General features: G+C 36.8%; 1 protein-coding gene across 2 annotated transcripts in view; it reads left to right on the plus strand.

The window, feature by feature from the left end:
- CBLB (Cbl proto-oncogene B) overlaps nt 1-23,914 on the plus strand; it is a 128,551-nt gene that overhangs the window by 95,076 nt on the left and 9,561 nt on the right. Inside the window, exons 11-18 of one of the 2 annotated variants that reach the window (XM_071433501.1) lie at nt 6,236-6,421; nt 9,656-10,021; nt 11,822-11,916; nt 15,475-15,615; nt 19,559-19,638; nt 19,740-19,871; nt 21,135-21,272; nt 23,677-23,796. In XM_071433501.1, the coding sequence (XP_071289602.1) occupies nt 6,236-6,421; nt 9,656-10,021; nt 11,822-11,916; nt 15,475-15,615; nt 19,559-19,638; nt 19,740-19,871; nt 21,135-21,272; nt 23,677-23,796 (1,258 nt within the window). The remainder of the gene's footprint in view (nt 1-6,235; nt 6,422-9,655; nt 10,022-11,821; nt 11,917-15,474; nt 15,616-19,558; nt 19,639-19,739; nt 19,872-21,134; nt 21,273-23,676; nt 23,797-23,914) is intronic. The other variant, XM_071433502.1, reaches the window with a different exon arrangement.

A 23,914-nucleotide genomic window follows, 5' to 3' on the forward strand; every position in this document is an offset into this window, starting at 1 on the left:
CTTGCCTATTTCTTTAACCATTCTTTATTTTTCCTGCTAATCAGTGTATCTTTGGAACCTGCTTAAAGAAATTATATTTTTCTCAGTGACATTATGTAGAACTTTACTCTTTGTGAAATTTTCTTTTGTTTGTCATCAACGCTGTTCATATGAACAGGATGCTGCATAATGATGGTATTGTAGTAACGAAGTTTTTTAAATTTTGGAAATTAGGTGGCAAAGATAATACTTTAGCTCTTGCAGCCAACCTGCTGGCACTGTTGTAGCTTTGTAGTCTCAGTGAACAAATTTTTCAATTCTTACTTTATTGCATGGACTGTGGTAAGATTTCTCAACATAAATCTGTTAATCCTTGAAAATCAAATGGGCTATATTTGTGTCAAATCACCTGGCTGACCATTCTAAGAAAAATCTGACTAGTAGTGAGCTGGGCTGTGAAACTGATTAGAAGAGAAGAGTTTCAGGGACATGAAGCTCTGATGAAAGTGACTGTTGGGCTTCACAAAGCATTGTGGAAATACTCAATCAGATACCAGAAAAATACCATTTCTGCAGTTTATCACTCCTATCCCTGAACTGTACTCTAAAACTTCTAAGAGGTGTCTGAAGTCTCTGAAAGATCTCAGACTTGAAACTGCTTTAAGAAAAAAAATAATCATGAAGCTCCTTAAAGGAATTCCTTAAAGGAATTAGTAAGTGGATACACATTAAGAAAAATGAATAGTTCTTGCTAGGTGTTGTGTATGAGTCAGCAGTAGCAGCAGATCAACAGAGGCTTTGGAGAAATCTACTGCAGTTAGGCTGTTTATCTGCCTCATCAATCAGCTTGTTTTTTTTTATTTCCAAATTGTCTTCAGATATTTCTTAATGAAAGAAAGAGGAGGAGTGGTGCCAAAAGCCTCTGTTAATTGTTTCCTCAGCGAAACTTCAGAAATTTCAGCCCTGTAGTATCAGATTAGCTAATGCAGTTATTGCCCAAAATGTTCCTCTTCTCAGCTTTTGTTCTAGTAAAGCACAACATTATGAAATGCACATTAATAAAAATGGAGATTACAGGCTCAGGTAAATATTGAAAATAGCTTTTTTTTTATTTTTAATTTTTAAAGAGGGCATTTGAGTGTCTAGTAGGGCATGTTAGTTATTCTATAATGTTTAATGTTTAATTGTCCTAATAAATGAAGAGTTCTGTCACTTTTATTAGTACAAGGCATAATTTGATTTCTTTTAAAAACAAAGAAAGAAAATAAGGAAAATGGATAGTGCAGGAGTTCTTGCTAAGAGCAAATAATTTTGAATTCATAAGTGTTTAAGGTAATTTTTTGATCCAAATAATATCCCATGAAAACACAGAGGAGGGCTCTACCAGTATAGGAGACTATGAGGTTTTCAGTACCTTAAAGTGAATTAACATTGTTTATAAACACTTCAGTCTAAAAGTAGATGAAGTTACCCCATCTGGGGTGTTACTGTCTTCTCTGAAAAGAATTTCCTAGATATCTGAATGTGCAAAACCCTGATTGTTTGACTGATTCACACAGTACTTTAAAATAATGATAGGAAATTGTCAAGGCTGAAAGACAGTTTGCCATGACTAGGCTTTTTCCAGCAGGTGAGTTAGGTCAAATTTGGTAAATTGTGACAAAAGACCTAGGCTCTCAATATATGGGAAGAGACTGTTTCCACTCATTTCCATATTATTAAGTCGACTTTTTTCTGGTAATGGAAGAAGGCGTGTATTACATAGTAATAACGTTTTTAATTTCATTGTATAAAATATAAAAATATGTAAAATAAGTCTTGAAATACTTATCCATATATTCCTTCAGCAGTACCTGGACTGATATATACATATCACTTCCTACATAATGGTCCACCTGTTTGGTTGAATTTATTAAGATCATGTCACTCAACAGGAGTGACTTACTTAACTGATTACTTACTAGTATTTGCAGGGTATAAATTCTGGGAGGCAGTGTGCCTCCCCTAATTACGGATTCCCTTGGCAGTGTGCTGCTGACTCTCAGAGACCTCGCTGCCTCTCCCTCCTTCACATGCATTTTCTTGGGCCAACAAAGATGAAGGGAACAAATCTGTTGATTTAAAAACATGTTTACCGTCATCAGTGTTAAGTGATGTAAATTTATATCCTCATTTAAGGTTTTAAGCTAAGATAATACAGCTCTTCCTAGGTCACAGCTTATCTTAACAAGAAATAACAAATATGTGAGTTACTCTCACCTGATTATAAATAAAGAAACTTCAGAGAACTACTTCTCTGGTGTAGGTCTGCTGGGATCCTCTTAGATGTCTCATGCAGTTTGAGTTTGCTCCAAAGACATTAACAGGCAGGGTAGTATTCCTCAATGAATCAATCGTTAGGATTTATGTTGAGAATGCTTTTCATATTCACCTATCTGGCATAAAGGTATTTGAAAACTCTTGATCGAATAGCTTGTCTGTTAATATCTCCATCAGAAAAAAAAATTGACTGGAAATTGTAATCAGTGTTGGAAGCAGGCTTTTTCTTGAATTCACAACTGCTAGGGGCAAACTGATACCAGTGTATCCCAGTACCAAATACGTCTGATGGAAAAACACAAGTGTGGTCCCTTCTGCAGTACAACTGCAAAGTAAGTCACAGCTGCTTTTCCCTTGGCAGCAGTCACGCCAACCAGATGAAGTCCATGTTGTTACAAAGGAGTCTGTGTTCTTCTCCTTAATTACATCTTTATTGCACAGGTCTCTGTGTGGTGCAGCAGAGCCCCTCTGTACACTGAAGGTCTGTCTTCTGTCACTGCCAGTTCATTTGAGCTAGTTTGTGTCTTAATCACTTGCTTGTTTTAGCTTTTTGTCACTGCTCTCTCTCATTGCAGATTTTTTCCCAGCATATAGATAACATACAAAAACCTCCAGTAGGTGACAAACAGGAATTTTAGGAGAGTAGAGTGCCAAAAAGAGTAGATATTAGTATGTCTGTTAATGCTTTGGTATCCACGTGAGATGCAGCCATCTTGTTGGCCTAGCTGTCACTCATCAAATGATGCAGCTGGACAGGTTGGATGGGGGTTGACTGAAAAATACGGGATTTTAATATTGGGAATATGATGGAAATCTGATACTGAATGCCAAGGAAAACCTGTTTGCTGATGTGGAATATTTGGTTTTGTTTTATTTTTAGTATCGGTGGATCCAACAAAGAATTATTTGTCCCAGCAAAGCTTTTGCTCTTACTTCAGCAACAAGTGGTGATACAGATTAAGCTTCATTGTAGGGGGAAAAAAAGCTACTTTTGCTTGCAGCTATTTAACTTTTTTTTTAATTGTGCCTGATAAGTTACTCTTTAACTTGTTGGCCGTAATCAATTCCCTTTTTGAAATCTGTGGGGGTCACAGCATGTTCTGTTGGCATTGTGGCTGTACTATAGCGTAGTAGTCCAGGGGACCAAAAAATAACTTAGCTATTTTGAAATAAGACATAAGGCATGGATATAAGCCTAAATTCAAGTCCTCTCACACACTTACTACTTCGAAAATTTTCCATGTAGTTTTGTTAGTTGTGGTTTACTGTCTGTGGAATGTCATAGATAGATAGCCAAATACCAAGCTAATATATGGAACTAGAAGTTTATCACATGAATTAAATTGCTTGCTTCATTGGGTTTAAAAGCATGTCAGGGTTTAAGTATCTTGAACTTTTAAATTAATGAGTTTTAAATGTGAATATTCTATGATTTTTGTCTCTGCAAAAGCTAGACTGTTGTTGCAGCAGGAGAAAAGAAGTCTGACATGGATGGAACCAGTGAGCACACTGAGGGAAGAGGGCATCATTTAGCCGAGTGATTTTTTTAGAGCAGAACTGTGTAAGAGAAGTTTGCCAGATAGAAACAGGGATGTTCTTAAAATGATATCACAACAGTGCTGTTCACTTAGCTGGGATTTGTACAATTCCAGGCAGTCTCCCATTTGAGACTCTCAGGTTGCTCTCTCAGGAAATTGTGTTAATTAGTTTGATGATGCGACAATTAGAACATCCTAAATTCTGAACAAATGTTTCCTGTCCAATAATTGGTTTTTAGTATTTCCTATATTTCTTGCTCTTCGTTTCCTACTCCTATCACATATATGATTGCTGTTCTGGAACAATTCCCTGCTGGCTGAAATGCATTATGTTGTGCAATACCATAAAATGCTGAGACTTAACTATATCACTTTCATTTATTTTAAATAATTGAATCTTTTTGGAGGCGTGACCTGCTTATTTGGTTCTATTTCAGATAATTTGGGAAGCAAATTCATTTTGTGTCTGCTGAAGTCAATCCTTTGAGTATATTGTATTGCATAGTTCTTGGCTTTCAGGAATGCTTTATGGAGTTGTAACTAAACTTTGAAAACTAATGCTATAAAATGATACAATGTTTATTATGCTGTTTAACTGATAGATGCCTTCTGATAAGGAAAATGAATTGACATTCAGTTTATAGTAATTCTATAATTACAGTTGCTCAGGCATGCTTACAAGATACATATCTTGCTTAGTTATTCAACATTCCCTAATGTTGAGAGGCTAAATGCTTTGGTAATTTATGTGCTTATCTTTATGGTCTTCCAGTCAAGGACAGGGTCATTCACCAGTTAAAGGAAACAAAGAAAATTTAAAGACTATTCAAAGCATTTAATATGAATATTGAGACAACCTCTTCATTGAAGGGAGAAACTGAGAAACTTCTGGTAGCCATGAAGACCACAAATCTTAAACTGCTCTGTCTCTTGAATTTGAATGTTTAGTTGTGACATTGAGCTTGCACGTGTCAATGAAGTGGGGAAGACTCTAAATAGCAACAAAAAAAATCATCCTGATGATGGAGTTGCACATCACCCTTCTAGCTTTCAACATCTTCTCACTCCCCTCCTGCTTTTTTGTGCACTGTTGACAGTAATACTGTGGTGGCTTCTATTTTTGAAGGAAATGTGGTAGCAATCCCTGTTGTATAGAATGGGATATTAAACTAAGCTGTAGTACAGAGCATTGATAAGGATCCATGCTCTAGATCCTTTTCCTCACTCTGCTTTTGAATTTATGAAGTTTCCAGTTTCTTAACATAATGATTGTGTGCAAAGAAAGGTAGTGTTGCTTATTTGTTTTCTGTTAAAGAACTTTCTACTCTCCTCCCAGTTATCACTGTGGGATGTTTAGCATTCATGAGAAAAAGCTCGTGAAGAGAGGGGGAAGTTTATCCAAGGGGTTTAGGCCAAAGATGGGTGTTTTTTTTGCCTTTGTAGGCAAGCTGTGATATGAGAACAGTGGGATGCCTCAGTGTACTAGTGGCCCAAAGCTGATCATTGGTGGGAATGTCCTCCAGCTACTTGTGTCTACTCTTGGGGAAAGCACAGAACAGCACAGACATTCAGGTTTATTACAGTGCACTGATACTCATACAGTGAGTTCATAGAAATAACTTGAACAAACACCTGAGCTGTGTTTGTTAGAACTGAGCCAGATGAGGGATAGGGACGAGTTGCAAAATTGGGTGGAGTCCTATATTGAGAGTTGAAATCAAGTTCTGAGAATTTGAAAGGACAGGTCAAGGAAAAAAGAAATCATAATTTGTCCCTGGAGAGGGAAGTTAAATGTTTGTGTTGTTAGTTCAGTATTTGCTTAAATGATTAAATTGTTCTAAAATTAATTTTATAATCCCTTCATTTTTTTCTTGATTTTGCTTCTTTCCTTAATATCTTGCTGGTGACTTTGATTGGTAAATTTTCAGAAGACATACATTCTGTTTTGTATGGAAGTATGATTTGAAAATGGGCAGTAGGCAGTAACAGGCAATATCATGGATGTTCAGCGTTTCAAAGTAATTTGTAGAACTTTAGATTGAGTACTCTCTATTGATAAAAAAGTCAACAAGGGTAGCAGTGCTATGATAGAATTTATGATTTTTTTTCCCTTGTGTTTGGCAGTGATCGTTAGGTTTTTATATAAATTACTGGAATATATATTCTTTTATTTTCCTCACAAGTTAACACGAGTCTTAATTTTGAGACAGAATGACTTGTAGACTTCTTTTTCAGTAACTATAAGATGAGCTCTACTGTCCAGATGTCCATTATGAAAAATGACTATTATAATTGACTCTTAGTAAGTATCTGATAAGTATCAAGTGTTTTAGTTGGGGAATGGAAGTTGTATACTTGATCATCAGGTAAAAGATAATTTTATTTTTTCTCTCCGGAAGTGCAATGACAGGCAGAATTCACCAGTGACTTCCCCAGGATCTTCCCCTCTTGCACAAAGAAGAAAACCACTTCCAGACCCCCTGCAAATCCCTCATCTTAGTCTTCCTCCTGTCCCTCCCCGTCTGGATCTGATTCAGAAGGGAGTAGCACGGTCACCGTGTGCCAGCCCAACTGGGTCACCAAAAGTAAGTGTTACTGAGCCATTATTTCTGGATATAAGAATTCCGAAAAATTGCATTTGCTTTTTTTTCCAAGGTGAGCTTCTTGGTTTTTTTGTAAAGTGGACTGTTTCAAACCTTTCCATGGATATTGCTTTTTCAGGATTTTTCTCTGCCCAAAAGAACTTTAATTCCTTCTAGTTTAAACAAATTTTAGATTAGACCCATATTAATGAAGTCTCTTCTTTTTCCATAGTACCTTATATAGTTAAATATTTCTGGCTGCATGTATTAGTCAAAAATGACTTCAATTTGTCTGATGATTATATTTTACTTGGTTATGGTCAGAATTTGAAAGATGTTGCAGTAATGGATCAGTTCTGTAACAAACTCTGATTAATGAAAATAAATAGAAGCTAAAGTTTCCTGAAAATAGATTTAAAGGTCATTATCTCATTAAAATTATACGTTTTCCTTTCATGATGATTTATGTTCAATTTCCACAGTGTCCTTACAAGAAAAATATGTGCAGATACACTGCTTTCAAATCCTTAAATGGCATATAATAGGACTCAAATTTCAAGGGAAATAATAATGGCTCTATAGCCAATAAGCTTGTATGCCGTGTTTTGTAAAACTAGCGATACTAAAGATTCAATAATTTTTTGAATAGATAAGCATGAACAAGAACAAATACTGTTTGCTACTCTCTGTAACAAGTTGATTGTCTTATAATAACTGCTGTATAGAGAGAGTGAATTAGATTAAAATTTTTCATTTTTATATGATTAATTCAAATTCAAGTTCAGGACATGACTTGAAACATATGTACTCATAATAATCCAGTTTGAAGTAGCTTGCTTTTTTTGTCAGGTTTTTACTTTAAGGTTGAAAATCAATATATTTTTAGTATTTTAGTGGCTTACAATTTAGAAGAAAAAATAGAAGTTTGAATAGTTTCTTTAATCTTCTCTCTTAACTTATATTATGCAAAGGAATTATAACACATTGAGGACATACACCAAACATATCCTACATCCATTAAAAACTAGTTCTATAATAGGGGTTTTTTGCAGGGTTCTTGGCTTAAAAAAGAAATTAAACCAGGAATAGCATTCATGCTGCTTTGAAATTTGAAAATGCTTTGAAATTTGAAAAAGCATTTTCAATGCTTTTTCAAATTTCAACGTGAAACTTTTCCTGGAAAAAAAATTGTGGGGTGCAAGGGAAACAGGATGGGGGCAACAAAGAATAATCTCATACATTAAAAGATTTTATATTTAAGAGAAAAAAGATCATTTAGTCCTGCCAAAACTACACCTTCAGGAAAAAAACACCCACAACTTTTCTATTTTGTTCAAGTTAAAAACTATCATTTATAACTATAAGGTATAACAAAAAATCTAGATCAGGGCAATTTTTTCCTGTGTTAACAGTGAAAATAACTATTTTACTTGACTAGCAAGTGAGTTAAACAGTTCTTTATTTAGTTTACGTCCTTTTAATATACATAAGCCTGTAGGTAGAATAACTTTATTTTCAATTCAAGTCACGTGTTGAGGAACGGCTTGAAGAATAGTGCTGGGCTAGCCAATGAAGTGATAGCAAATGCTGTTCTTACTAAAAAGTTCAGTGACCTCCATTTCTTTAAGTGGTAATAATATGCAGGCTTACCAAAGTCCAAGAAAATTATACATTCCCAGGAAAATAATCTTCCCTGTATTTCTTATGGTAGCTATAGATAAAACATTTGTAAAGACCTGGCCCAACTATTACTTTGTAAATTGCCATTTGTAATTCAGTCATAATGACAATGTTTTGGTTTTGTCATATTTGTGCTCGGATTTGTGCAGCTATGAGGTTTTATTCCTGATAACCTGAGTTTCAGCTTTTTAGTATTAGCATACATAATTTTAGACCACATTTAACCATTTATGATATAATTCAATTCTTAGAAACCAAGTATTCTGACAAATGTTGCTTGCAGATAAGCTAATTGCAAGTAAAACTACTAACTAATTAAGCTGCTACCTGAAAAACTGAACTGCAATTCAAACAGATTCAGCACTCAGACACAGTGCATATCATGTAAAGATTGGAGTCATCCCTAGGTATATAAATAAAAATGAAATAATTCTTCTTCCCCTTGCTCTCTAATCATTGCTTTTTGTGCTCATTTGCTGTCAGCGAGTTATTCCTCTGGGATTTTATTTTGATGGGGTTTTGGGTTTCTCTTCCACATCAGGAAGCCTGTTTTTTCCAAACACTCCACAGAATTCATTTCAGCAGATGAGTAAATGATTCACATGATCAAAGCAAAGGATACTGGAAAAAACTATGGGTCAAATAAATCTGCCTGAGTTAGCTGTCATTTCTGCTTTCCACTCCTTGCTTGAGTTACTCATGCAACATCAGAAATGGGGGCATGCTCTCTGAAGGACCAGGTTGGCTGCAGAATGCCGGCAAGGCCTGCATTTAACCTCCTGCCAAGTACTGCTGTGAGGCCAAGAAATTATCTCAGAAATTATGAATCTACACTTGGTCACTGAATCAAACACGGGCAGGAGACCTTTCTCCTTTTTAAAGCCTTTTTTAAAAGTCATCAGTTCAGGTGGGGAGAACCGATGGGTCTGCAGTGACACCACCACTGCTCCCAGGAGTGACTCAGAGGAGGAGAAAGAGTGCAGCTTTGTTCACTGGTCTGTGGGCAGAGCTGGGGGTTCCGTCCTCAAAATGAATCGAGACATTACCTACTTTTTGGGTCAACATTCGAGCGCCTCTGTCTAGCCGACATACTTAGGTTAGGGTGAGTGGTAAAAAGGGTCTTAGCGGATACTAGATTCTGTTCCTCACATCTAGACATCACTTTGATTTGTCAATTTTGTGTTGGTTCATTGTTTTTAGGGGGTTTTGGTTAGGTTTGGTGCAGGGTTTCTCCCATTGCATGCTGGTTCCGAGGTCATTTGCATGCTAACTCCAAGGTCTCCTCCTCTTCACCGTCTGGGTGCCATTCTCCAGGAAGCAGCAGGGCGACGTCCGGGCTAAGGGGGAATTCTTAACCATGAAGGACAGGTGGTTAACAAAAACCACAGGTGATTACAATAACAAGCAGTTAGAACTCCACACTGGCAGCAACTGGCCCAACCTGTGAACTCTGCAACCTTTTAAAAAAATGGGCAGCTGTTCTACTCATAACAGTCACGAGCAACATTCATGCCTCCACGTAACTTTCCTTTTTTTGTAACTTCCTGTGTCTTTCAGTCTTCTCCCTGCATGGTGAGGAAGCAGGACAAGCCTTTGCCAGCGCCGCCACCTCCCCTGCGAGACCCTCCTCCGCCGCCGCCGGAGCGGCCTCCGCCGCTGCTGCCGGAGAGCCGGGCCGCCCGGCACCTGCACCAGGCCGAGGGCCTGCCCGCCAGGGAGCAGCCCGTGCCCCTCGAGGGCTGGTGCCCCAGGGATGTGTTTGGCACCAGCCAGCTGGCGGGCTGCCGAGGCGGGGGCGACGCCTCCCCCAAGGCAGGCCTGACCGCCATCGCAAACGTGAACGGGAGGCATGGCCGCGTCAGCTCGGAGCAGGGATTCATCAGGAAGCACAGGCGTCACGAGCTGCCCGCAGAAAGCGCCAAGGTATTTCCAGTGAATCCTAAATTCACACCCTGCCGCAGCATTGTCTTGCACTGGCAAACACACCGTTTATATTGGCCAGTGCTGGTTTGTGGTTTCTGAATCTTTTCTGTTGATGCTTAAGAATAAGCTGCTCATAAATTATTTGTTAAGTGCTGTAATTTATAAAGCAACAGTACATGAGGGTCTGAGTTACAATTTTCACATAACACCGTCAAAAAATATCTTTGAGAGAATATTCTAGATTTGCTATATTCTTCTAGCAAATTATCGTTATAACAATGTATCCCTGTATGCTGTAATAATACAGCATCTCAAGTCCACTTTGGACCTGTCATATGCCAAAACTGTGTGTGCATTTTCTGATGGAATAGTAGATGATCCACTTATCTCTGTTGTAGATGAGGTGAATTCTGGCATTTAGCAGCTTCAGGCCATGAAGCTGCTAAATGCAAAGCCATTTACTTGCAAAGCCATTTACAGCTGGTCAGACTTAGCTTTGAAAAGAGATCAAATGGTGATGTCCTAAGAAAAAATTCCTAGTTCAGCTCTAATCATTTTTATCAAAGCAGCTCAGTAATTTATTCATAGAGATTATTAACTCAAAGCTCCTCTTTTTGTTTTTTTGAAGACTACACAGCTTGTGCAAGACTACATAGCTCTTGCTTAGACTGATGGATTTGTGGTTAAGCCATGGTAGTTAGAAATCTTTATTTTTGCATCTATTTTCTTTTTCCAAGACCACAAGCTATTTAACCTTTCTATCTCCAGTTAAATTTTTTTTTTCTGGTATGTGCATGTATATGGCAAGTATCTTCCCATGTATATATATATATAGATGGAGGTTTTGGTTATTTTGAAAGTACATTTCTGAAATTGAATTACTATAGATAAGAGGGGTTGACATATGTGATGAAAGGTACTCAAGTCATGTATGATGTTATATATAATTAAATTATTATTATATAGTGCTTTTCTCAGCATTGAGACAAAGCACCAAAATTTTACTTAGAACTAGGCTGTTGTTTAAATGCTGCAGGTTTTCTGTTGATTTTAAAAGGATACTGGATTTGTATCTTCAACTGTACCTTCATGTAGCATTCTTGTTGTGGTCTAGCACAATACTGAAGCTGATGGAATGAATACTCAAATTAGAATACCAAGTCAGTGTGGAAGTGTAGTCTGGAGGAGATACATATGTAGATCTTTAACCAAGTACTGCTTGAACTGTCATCTTCAGGTTGTAGATCTGAACCGTTCAATTAGAGGAAGCGACCCTGAATTACCATCTCAGGCTATATTTACATTCATGAGGCAAACATGGAATGAATTTTCTTCCCTGATTCATATATCAATTGTAATATAAACGTTTTGCTATTGGTAGAAGCCAAGAATTGGAAAGACAATCCTGTGGGTAGAGGATGGATTCTGGCAGGCGCTGTATCACCATTTTAATAATTAATATGTTCAGCATAATGTGCCCGTTGCTTTGCCATTACACTTCATCTCTCTCACTTTGCAATCTTGAAATCTTAATTTTCCCCCAAGCAGTTCAGCTGTAACTGAGTGTCTGTCTAGTAACTGTCGCATGAAACTTCTTTTGGTGAGGTTTTAAACTAATATGTTCTATAGCTCCAAAATGGGGTGAAACAGGCCTCAGAGTCACTTCAGAGACAGCTCTGTGGTGTGAACTCCTGGGAAAGCCTTTACCCACAGGCTTCTCAAGGTCTATTGTATAATACCTAGTTGATGAATATCCATGGTGATAGGAGATACTCATTGTAATATTTGTGTGACTTTTAGGTTTTTTCAAATGGTCATCTGATAAATGAAGAATATGATGTCCCTCCACGGCTTTCACCCCCTCTTCCAGCTGGCTCTGTCATCCCTAGTATAAAGTAAGTTAACTTCATCTATAAAAGAAAAGTGCTAGCTAATGTTAGGTAATAGCACTGACTCTCTGGTGCTAAAAGAAAAAATGGGGAAAAGAAAGAAACTAACTAATACAACTTTATATGCGTTCCATGAATTTTAATGTGCTTTGACAAAGGAAGCATAAATGGTATTGATTAAGTGGGAACAGTCCTAATGTTAATTGGGCACAGCATGTTTGTATAGGGAGAGAGGGTAAATTGTGGCAGATCTTGCTCTCAGGAATTTGGCACTGAGAGCAGATACTGTCTAGTTTGGCTTCTATTACTACAGGAGAAGTGTGGTCAGAGCTATTTATCACAGGAGATGACAGATTCTAGGGAAAGTGCTAGGGCTAAAAAATGTGTTCTGTCACTGTTCTGCTCCTAATCTAGTCAGGCTTTCTGGGCTTTCAGTACATGGAGCTTTATCCAAGGTTCACACTATCATCTCCTATTTGTTGTGGCTAAAAAACAAGCAACCAAAACCGAACCATTTTATATAATTTTAAATATGATCAACGTTTCTGAGTTCCAGAACATGGGAAGATTTGTCATTCCAACTGCAGACTACTATTAGTCTTCCAGTAAAATGACTGTTCATTTTTTAGATAAAGATGTTGCCGTCATAACAAGTATCTTCAGACTCTGAATGACACAGGATTTTGTACAGAACAAGATATATTTAAAGTTGAAAGCTTGGAAGTCTTGTAATGTGGTCTGTCCTTATTTTGTGTTTTCGTAAGGAAATTGGATCATATCACAATAATGCTATTCTACTTCTTTCCAATGTTCTGCTTGTGATTCTTGCTGTTAAATAATATAATTGAACAGTCAGTTCATATTAGTCCTGAGAACTTTCTTATTCCATTTTTGTGTTCAGTTAGCTTTAATACAGAAGACAAATACATTTCAGCATTTTATTAATATGCTGGGTTTTTTCTCACCAAGCACTACAATAAAGGTGCAGTGGAGCATTGACTTTTTTATTTAGAAGCCTATTTTCAGGTGGAGCAATTGCTGAGGTTCTCCGTGCCTGTTTTCAGTTCAGAAGAAAATTTTAGCCTGTTATCCAGACATACCTGTAATTAAAAGTTGGGATGTAACCTGATTGAGGTAGGGTCTCAGAGGAGTACCACCCATGAGGTATGTACCACCATGATGCCTCATGTAATCAGTTGCCTTCTAGTCTGCTTATTTCGTAACACAATGAAAATCTGAAGAGGGAAATATTTCTGTGTGTCATGGCATGGAAAAGCATCCTACTTCATGAGAATCCCATTTTTTCACTCAGATACTTGCAGATGTAGCTGAGAACCAAAGTACAGTGTACACACAGAGCATTGGAAAGTCCACACAATATTGTCACAATATGTACAGCCACAAAATCCATGTCAGGCCAATCCAAAGCTAGAATGTGTGACTTCTGCTTGGTCAAAAGCAATTCTTTTATTAACCAAAGATTTCTGAGTACAAAACTGATGAATTCCAGGAAGAAGAAAAAAAATCTTCATTTGTGAAAACCAAACTCCATTGATTTTTGAGGAAAAAATTAACTTTTGTTTCTGTTTTGTCCTTACACATTTTAAAAATTGCATGGGCAGTTTTAGATTTTGATTTTTTTTTTAAGCATAAAATTATCGAGACACAACATTAGGAGTAAGAAGTTCAAATTATCTAACTACTAAAATACCACATGGAATGGCTGTTAAAAATTGGTCATAACGTTCTTTCTTTAAACACTAATATATCTATTTTCAATTTATTTAAAATTAAGTTTTTGTCACCACTCGGAAATATGCCGGTAATCTATAATATTGTGTGACAGTATGTAGATGGAAAAACTGGGGAGGAGGGGGGAAAAAAATCTTTAAAAACAGCAATTTCCACCAACCACAATTGCTTTCAAAAAATGTAACTGAAATAATATCTAGCATGATTTATTTGGAAACGTCAGAGAGAATATTTTTACAGTCTATTTCTCCTCCTGTTGAAGTGACTGCACTCAGCACTCATAAATGTTGAACTGTACTTGATTCAAAATTCTCTGCTTTTCACAACTGTGCTACTCCAATTAATCTGAGCAAGTTGCTCATTTTTTTCATGCTCTCCAATCTGTGCAGTGTGGTGGATTGAGAGCTGGTTTGCTTCATGTAGCTCCAAGGCATTCTGTTCTTTCTACTTGTTATTATCCATCTGTAATTCCAAACATTTGACTGAAGGATACATTGATAATGTATGAAATGTCTTATTCTAAATAACAAGGAGGCAAAATTACTCTTATTTGAAATTTCACAATTCTATAATGTCCCTACTTTAATTGTTTAATCAGCTTTTACTGAATATAATGTTACAAATATGACCTTTTTTTTCTTAAAAAGCTACCTTTATAGAAAAGCACTGGAGGTTTTTGTTGGGGTTTTTTATTTTTCCTGGAAACAGTGCTAATTTTTTTTGTTTTACTAAAGTAGTTATTATAAACTGTGCCTCAGTAATGAAATATTGGACTCTTGCTAACTGAACATCTGATTTTAATTTTCCACTCAGCCCCTATGTTTTTGACTAAACATGTGAAAATAGTTATTTTTAATTGGACTTCTGTAATTATGTCAGACTTTTTTAGCAGTTTTGATCAAGATGCTATTTTATTCCTGAAACGACATCTATAACTCTTGTGTCAAAGATACAGAGTGATTCTTCCCCAAAACTTCAAAATTTTCAAGTAGTGTTTGTTTCATTCCAGTGAGTAGCTCCCATTTTGCTACATCAGTAGCAGACTCTTTGTCTCCAAAGTACCATAAACCACAGTGATATTTTGCGTGAGGAAGCATCCATTTTTTGAGTATGTAATGATGCATCCAATTCCAAGCCCCTTTTGTAGTCTGTGAATATATTAGGAATATTTAGTTGCCTTGAGGTAGTTGAGGGAAAAGTAGCACCGAACGGTGTTTCTCCTCTTGCTGTCTGTCCCATCTTGCTAACAAAATTCTGAAGGTGAAGTCATAGTCCCATTAAGGCTGAGTGTGGCTTGGAATTCATGTCTCCCTTGAGATCAGCCTTTGGCATGGCGCTTCCCAGTGACAGAAGGAGCAGGGCTTAGGGGCACGTTCCAGACATGTGAGAGGACACGACGTGTCCTTACTCACAGCTTGACAGGCCAGTGAAAGCATGATTGTCCTCTGCATCACTAAGCCCTGCTAAACACCTTTTGTCGTGAATTAACTTTTATTCAGTGCTTTTGATAAGTGCAAACAGGCTGAGTCTTGCGACTGCCTATTTGGTACTCTAATTCTTTACAATACTCTGCTATGTTGTGCTTGCTTCAAGTAGTTGTTTAACTCTTAGAAGGGCAGCTGTCCTTTGCTCTATGTATTCTCAGTGGCAAAAAGTCAGTACCCTTGCAAGTATGTTTGTCATGGTGCTCTTGTTGCCTTATATGTAGTAGACATATAAGGATGTTTGGGCTAAAGAAAAGTATTTTCAGTATTATCTGAGGTCAAGTACCTAACAGCTGAAGATAAACCATTATTTTTCTAATCTCCTTAGGTGCCCTGGTCCTTCAGCAAATTCTCTGTCTGATAAATCAAGGGAACACCCAGATGATGATGAATACAAAATTCCTTCTTCACATCCTGTAATGCTGAGCTCACAACCACCTCATGGTCATAATATAAAACCTCTTGCTCGGTAAGGTGATTTAGCAGCCTTGAAAAAAATTTATTTACAAAAACTCTGCTTTTTCCAAAATTAAGTGGATTCTGTAATGATGGTTAAGACTGCTTTCCTCCTAAGCTGGGATTACCCATGCTTCTGTTTCATTTGGCCACTGCCACAGATACAAACCTATGAAATTCACATCATTGAATCTCTCTTGTGTCAGAACTGGGTATTTTTTGCCTTTGGATACCATTTCTGCAGTTGGGGTCCTTTTTTTTCCCCTTACATTGAGGTTTTCAAAACTGACCAGGAGATACAAGCCCTAAAAAATCTCTTTCCAATTTAATTTTAAGGAGAATTGTGTGACTGAAATTTCCAGTCAGCTTTGAAATTCTTAGCCTTTCACATTTTATAGAATTCAATTTAAAAGTAATGCAGTACTGAAAAGTATGTGAACTGGCAGCTGTATGTACATACTTTGATTCTTTTTTTTTCCCAATGTATAATGTGTCTTTTTAGCTTTTTGAGCCCATTTGGCAGTATATTTTTTTATGCTTCTCAGAAATAGAACCTTTTTAAATACAGGTGGAGTATGTCTCCTTAGCTTTAAATATATTCTGAAACAATCCCTCCAAACTTTCACCGTTCAGAATTACTAATGGATTATGACATGGAAACTTGGAGCAAGGGACGTGGCAGCTGAAGACTGTGACGTTCCTGCTGAACTTTGCTCCTTAAAAAGATATGAATGGCTGGAATTAAAACAATAAGTCTGGAGTCACTGGGGGGGAAAAGGGTGAATGTTTTACTGGTCTTGTAGGTCACAAGTATGGTATTAAAATCAAGTATTGGTCTAAAAAATTTAGACCTTCCTGTGATTAAAAAATTCTGTGACATATTGCCATTTTTTTCCCCGCTCACTGTCAGAATATGTTGAGGACCCACTATGAATAAAGCTCAACATGTCCCTCACCTCAAAATTAGCCAATAATGAATTTTAGACCTTTTAAGTCATAACTTAAAGCAGCTGGAGAAAAGCTTATAATATGATCATTCTTTGCATGCAGGTTAAATATTCTCTATTAGAAATCCTGATCCAGGCTTCACTGCATAGACATGAATATTATGCAGTTGCCAAAGCCTAATGAACTTCAGGACTTAAAGTCTCTGTATGAGACTTAAAACAAACACACAAAAAAACCAATTATAAATAAAACTATGTTGGCTGAGCAAAAAAATGGGAAACAAGAAGAAAAATTCCAAGCAAGAAGAAAAAAATTCCATTTTTTCCTATGCCATTTTAATGGGATCATGTTGTGCTTTTGTGTGAGAATGATGCAAATAGATTCAAACTGAAAGGTTCTTGAGAAAATAAGCAGCTGGAGGAATGGAATCTTACAATTTTTATTTTACAGAAAAAAATAATTGAGTGACTTCTGTTGGCTGGTACAGAATTTTACCAGACCCTTGGAATTATTAATTGAGGATATAGATAGAAAGATCATTTCCAGGTTTTCTCCAATTTTACTATGTGTGTGGTGGGGTTTTTTACATGAATTAAGGACTTGCCACAGATAAAATGCCTTGGTTTGCTATTCAAGTTGCTCCATGATTAAAACCACCAACTCCTCTTATTATACATTCTGATAAAAAATTTAACTTAAACCATTCTCTTAGGCATTAAAGAAATAGTCTGGTGTTCCACATGCTTAAAATAGCTTCTTTTAGCTAATGTCACTGCTTAGATGTGAGAGCTGAGATAAAGTTTTCAAGAAGAAATCTGTTTCCTGGTTGATGTTGTGTTCTTTTAATGCGTTTCATTAAGTAACATGGGAGGGATGTTTTGTTTCAATGAAACTTAGCTTCTCTTTATTGTTCATCAAAACTGTTATCAACTTTTTTAATGTTATAAATTTTTAGTACATTTCATTTTTTCCCCTAGTGTCACTTTCTCTTATCTCTTTCCAACTTAACTTCTTGGATAGTACTCGGAGTTTTCAGTAAGCTAAAGAGCTTAAAAATTTTGTCAGAATGTTTCGTAGATTAGAATTATGTAACTGTTCCATCCTACTCCCAAACTGGTGTTACCTTTTCTCTCTTTTACCTGTAGATATGACAGTGCTAAAAATATCTCAAGAATAATACAAAAAATGATTCACAGTCTTACTCTCTGGCAGATCATTGAATTGTCTGGTTTGTTACTGCTGAACGTCAGTTCAGGAATAAGAAATAAAAACAAAGAATTTCAGCATTACTAATTAGGCTATTATTAGAAGAATGTTACATTATTACATTTGCTGTCTTTTCTTAATAAAGTCTTTTTTCCAAAAAGGGAAAGGACAGAATGCTTGCTTATTAGTACTCATTTGATGTCCTTTTTTCTGGTGTTTTCTGTTAATGTAAACACGCATTTCAGCATTGTTTGTAAACTGATCACTTGGTTGGGCTCATCGTGGACTGATTACTTCTGAAGTGGTGCCATGTTAAGTTACCTTGCTGCCTGTGGCTAGTTACATTATTGAAAATGCATAATTCATTAAAACTAGAGTAGAAGATATTCTTAATTACTTAGTGTATATTGTGAGGAGTCAAAGGAAGTGTTGCACCTACTGCATTTGAAAGATTGAACCAATCTAATTTCAAAGAAAGAAACAACACTTCCTCTGCCACTTCTCTGGGGGAATTAATTTGTAGCAAAAGATCTCTTACCATTAGGGGCTTTTGTTTGTTTTTAAATCTTGCAATTATTTTTTATATTTATTTCATTAGTCCTAGTTGTAACTCTTGGGACCACAAATGCAATTCACTTCCTCTTTCCTGTTTATAAGGAATCTTTTAAAAGATTCCAAACCCTTAATAATTCTTCCTTTCCATTTGGCCAAAGCTGATAGGTTTATTAGTACTGTTAGTAGAAACCCCAAATCTGAAATTTTTGCTGTATATCACTCTAGTAGATTTCCCAGTGTTTAATAATAATAGTGCATGGTGGGATGGGATTTTTATCTTTAAGCTGGAGTTACTTAGCATGGTGGCCTTTTTCCAAGGAAAATCTCTGGTTCTTTCTGAATATGCAGGGCCCAGAGTTACAGTGACAGGAGCAATTTCCTGGCTCTTTTGTATTTTTAAACAATATTTAAGATTATGATAAGGTTTGTTCAATGTTTTTCCCTGCCATATTTGAACAAAATCCTTTTACAAAAATAATCTCCAATATTTTCAACAAGATTGTAGGCACTCTTTAATGTTTGGTTGGATAATTTTCATTTTAATTTGATACTGTTGCTAAGTTTTGAGGGCAAAATATGCATCCATTAAAAAAAATAAGTAAACTGTGGTAGAAGTATCAACAAGGCTCAATTTTTGATAGAGAAATGAATAGGTTCCTGTAAAACTGCTTTGGCTAGTTCAGTTTTGGGGGTTTTTACTGGGGTTTTTTAATGTTTGGCAAAGTTGAGTCAAAATTTATTATTAATGTGTATTGTAGTGTTCTATTTGGATTTTTTGTGTTTCTTGCGTTTTGTTTAATGGTTTTTCTAGTGTGCTTTGGTGTGGATAATTACATTATAAAATCCACATTTCCCTTTTCTCATAATTCTGCTAGGGAAAATTCAGCATCTGTGAAGGTGAACTAATATTGAGCCTGTGATGTAACTGTGTGAATAAAGTAATGAACTGAGCTCTGAAGTGAGGACTGTGTTTAATGTTAGTTCTTCCCCTAGCTTGTATTGCAGCCTGTGTTACTTTAAGCCATGTCAGTACATCACCAAGAAAACAGTATAATCCTTCAGAGAAGTATTAAAGAGGGTTAACCAGTATCTGCTCTTAACATCTAAAAATGTAAATTTTAAAATTGATGCAGCTTATTGTTGCTGATTTGTTTCCATATGGTGAACTGCCAGGTACTGCTCATTCAGGGAATTAATTAATGTTTGGCTAAATGGTTGATTGCTTCCTGCTTAATGTCTGTCTTCAGGGTGTGTGAGAATGGCCAATGTGCGAATGGAACCCACGGTGCTACTTCCGAGATAAAGAAATCAAAACATCCAGAGTCAGGTACAGTTCTTGTTTTTTTGTTGCTTGCTGACAAGATTTACTCTGTGCTGCCCTAGGGGTGCAGCAGGAAAACATTCACTTCTTGTGGTTGTGTCATTCAGGAGATGTCTATGATGCACCTACTGTTCCGGTACCTTTGCCTCCTGCACGGCCTCCTGCCAGAGACAACCCCAAACACAGCTCTTTGCTCAACAGGACACCCTCCGATTATGATCTTCTGGTGCCCCCTTTAGGTTGCAGACTTTTTGCTGATTACATGTAATGGTTAACACTGCCCAGATGAACTAAATGCCATGTTTACTGAAAAACAGCCATTGTTGAGTAGGTTAGGAGTACCAAACAGGCTATGAGCTAAATATTACAGCTGTCAGTCAATATTTTGTGTCATTTGGAGTCTGTTTGTAAGGCCTCACTTGAGACAGACAAAAAGATATACTACGTTTGTATTCCAGCTATACAGAAAAGTAAAAACCATTTTCCCTAAAATAAATTTTAATTGTCTCTTACTAAGAAGTTTGAGCATTGCAATTTAATGCAGTAGTGGAGCATTTTTCCTACTGTAGCTCAAATAATTCCATTTATTTTATCAAATACAAAGAAGAATGCCAAAAAGATGGTATTTGAGTAAAAAACCGTAACCACTAAATTAAATCAATAAGTTAATTTCTGGGATTTTTTTCCCCCATCAGGGGACAGTTCAAAACTCACTGCAGTCTACAGGCACCAAAAGCTCTTTTTTCCAACCCCGATTTCTCTTCTCCTACACAAAATTCAGCGATCTCTGCATATATATTGGTGCTATGCTTGGGGACCACCCACGCTATCATTGACAAACTCGGCTGTATGGTTGTGTCTCTATGTGTCAGCATCCAAATTTCTGGTTCCATAAAAACCTTTTGAACATTTTATGCTCTCTCTGGTCCCTGAAGTGTTCCTGAGATGCAGGAGAAATGAAGGCAAAATAACACATAAAAATCACGGTGCTTGATAACTCCTGCTTGCAGCACCTTTATAAGAGGTGCATTCTTTTGCCAAGCTCTGGAAAATTCCGTTTATATCTGGAGTCAGAGCTTCTGAACAGTAGATAGAGATAATACGCAGTATAAATGTAGCAGGTTGAGTGCAGTCAGCTTTGGTGTTTGTATATAAATACACTTGCTTAGCCACTGAAATACAGCTGTTATTCTACCCTGATACTCTGTGAAGCCTTCATTGTAGTACACTCTTGGCAATTGAGCTACTAAAAGCAATCTCTCCTTCCATCCCAGCAAAGAAACTGAGCACTGCAAAAGGTCATTCAGAGCATGTTTTAGAAGAAGACTGTGAGTATTAACAGTCAGGTTTACAATTTCATTACTGGAGTCACTGAACTGCTTAGATGAATTGTAGGGGTAAAGGCCTCAGCAGCCAGAGAAAAATAAAGTTTAAGCTTTATTCTTTATTCTGCAGTTCTTAATGAAGTTTTGCTTATCTAATAATTCATTTCTATTCTGCAGGTGAAGATGCATTTGATAACTCACCCCCCTCACTCCCACCACCACCACCACCTGCTCGGCACAGCATGATTGAGCACACAAAACCTGCTGGCTCAGGGAGCCGACCCTCATCAGGACATGAACTGTTCCTTCATTCTGGTAGGAATACAGGGGAAACAGTGTATTTACTTCAGAAGTTTATCTGTTCAGTGTTAAAGTTGTCACCAGGCCTCAGAAGTCATTATACAAAATATTAAAAAAATCAAAATTTTAAATGGGGGAGGTGAAGCTACTCAGAAAATATAAAGACTTCACTTTTCATTATCACAAAATCATAAAATGAGGTCAATATGTCTATATCAGGGTAGAAATTTTGTAAATTGTAGTTTGTTTTAAATAGTAAAACATAATTCATGAGGGATATTTTCAAGTTGAAACTTTGAAAGAAGTTATAAAATAAGAGAAAAGAATATTCTGCTTTGTTAGAACTGTTGTAAAAGTTTGCTACTTAACTATATTGTGAATACAGTTGCTAAGTCCTAGGGTTCATAACCTTTTTGCTAAGTTAGGTTTTCACCTATCTTTCCCTGTAAATGACTGTGATACAATCAGTCTGGTATTTTGCTTATAAAAGGTATGAAAACTGTGTTTACAATTCATGATTTTTGTGTTTGAGTTGAAAAGAGTCTTATTTTTAGGTTAATGAAGTTGAATAGATTTGCTGATTATGATACAGATTACAGTAGGATTTTTGTGGGTTATAGCACATGTCTGTGAAGTGATTTTTAATTTTTTTTTTCCTCTGTGGAAGCTTTCAAAGGATGTTGGTGTCTTTAAGTTTACCTTTTCTGTGAATATTTTCAGGGATGATCTGCTTTGTGCTGGGGTTAGATGTTGTATTCCCCCTCTCTGTTTTTCTTAGAAGCTCTGTGGAGAGGGATAAAATGAAATGTTTTGGTGATGGTTTCATAGGTGATGGTTTCACAGAATGTGAATGACAAGCAGTCATGTGCAGCTGCATGATGGCCTGACAGGTTCTCTGGTGTTTGGCTGACCTGTGTGAGTGGAACTCCCTGTGGAGGGAAAGCGAGCTACTTTAGGTTGAAGTGCAGTGACCTTTTATGGAATGTTTTTATTATGTATGTTTTCCTGTCAGTCAAGGCCTGACACTGAGTAATTTGCCAAAGCTTTGTGTATTTTGTAATGCAAATTCAACTCAGTGTGTTACTTTCTCATCTAAGTTGCTGAATGCATCCAGGTGAAAAGACTTAGCATGCTACAGAATTAAAGGTTGATGTTCATAAGTACAGCATTGTTTTATCTTGTATACTTCAAAAGAAAAACAACTTCAGCAGTCTAGTCAGAATGGGTGCCTCAATTGTATCATCTGATGCAGAAATACACACTGCACCATTCAGTTCTGATGGGAATGGAGAGGAAAAATAGGACCCCTCACACACAGATGCACACAAGCTCCATCTGCCTGTGCCCAGTGTCCAGAAACATGCAGAGTTTTACATGTTTAAGTGTAACTTCCAAATAATCTAAGAACGTCACTGATAGTGTTAAAAAACATTTAATAGCTTTAAAATAAATACCTGGAATATGTATCTAAAGCCATATATTGTTCTTCACATTTGCATAAGGAATACAATCGTGTAGCAGCAGTTCTCATTAATCTTAGCAATGTATTGCATCTAGTTAGGCATGCATAGTTGTGTGAATTGGTCTTTTTTTATTCATATGGTACTTCTAAAGCCATATTACTCACTTTGCATCTTGTCACATAATCTGTTCTAGAAGATTTATGATGAGTTTTTGATGATTGGTTTCCATACAAGTCTTGAGGGTGATTTCTCAGCTATCCATCAGAGCCTGTCAGATTAGAATAATAATCTCATCATCAACACCAGTGAAAAGTTGTTCTCACATACAAAACAAATACTCTGCAAGCACTGAGTCCAGAGCAGAAGCCAGATCTAGGATGGATCTCCAGTTGCTCAGCAGCATCTTTGGTAGCCAAAGAAGAAAGAAAAGAACTGGACAATATATCAAAATTCTTACTTACCTAATTTTTCAAATTCTGTCCCTGTAATATTTACCCACAGCTGGGACTGTATGAATAGGAAATCAGCCCTGCAGTCTTTGTGAACTGCAAAGCATAGAAGTGTAATGAAGCTCTAAGCAAACTGAATAGCTGGGATGTTTCTAATTGTGCTGCTTCAGGCACTGCAACCTCTTCGATGCTTTGCCAGGCACAATCCCAGCAGCGTCAGGGTTGGGTGGTGTGCTTCATGGATGTGAGGAGAAGAGACCACAGTCAGTGCAGGACAGACCACCTTTGAGCTGTGCTCCTGTGTTTGTCACTTCAGATCATATTTACACGTGTACTGTGAATGCTGAATTTGGAGTTTTATGTGCATGTGCTGTCAGAGGACATCTCTGGATTCATGGTTTCTCTGCATGATGGGAGGCTACTCTAATCCTTCCATCTATGCTTGAGCCTTCCCTCAAATAGTAATTCTGATTATTCTAAGACACTTTTTAAATTCTTTTATCACAGATCCCCATTTTGACTCAATAACTGGTCATGTTCCTTTGCCACCTGCTCGGAGAGCACCTGGAGAAAATGTCAAAACAAATAGGACATCTCAAGACTATGATCAACTTCCTCCATCTTCAGGTAAGGCAGAAAACTGTTCTTGTAGAAAAATGCAATTCTGTGAAGAATATAACTTTCATCGATAAAGTCCAATGAGTTTTTTGTCGTTCTGCTCAACAAATTGCAATGGTAATGTTGC

This window comes from Agelaius tricolor, unplaced genomic scaffold (genome assembly GCF_023055355.1).
Source record: "Agelaius tricolor isolate 1412-34295 unplaced genomic scaffold, bAgeTri1.0.p SCAF_9, whole genome shotgun sequence".
NCBI lineage: Eukaryota > Metazoa > Chordata > Aves > Passeriformes > Icteridae > Agelaius > Agelaius tricolor.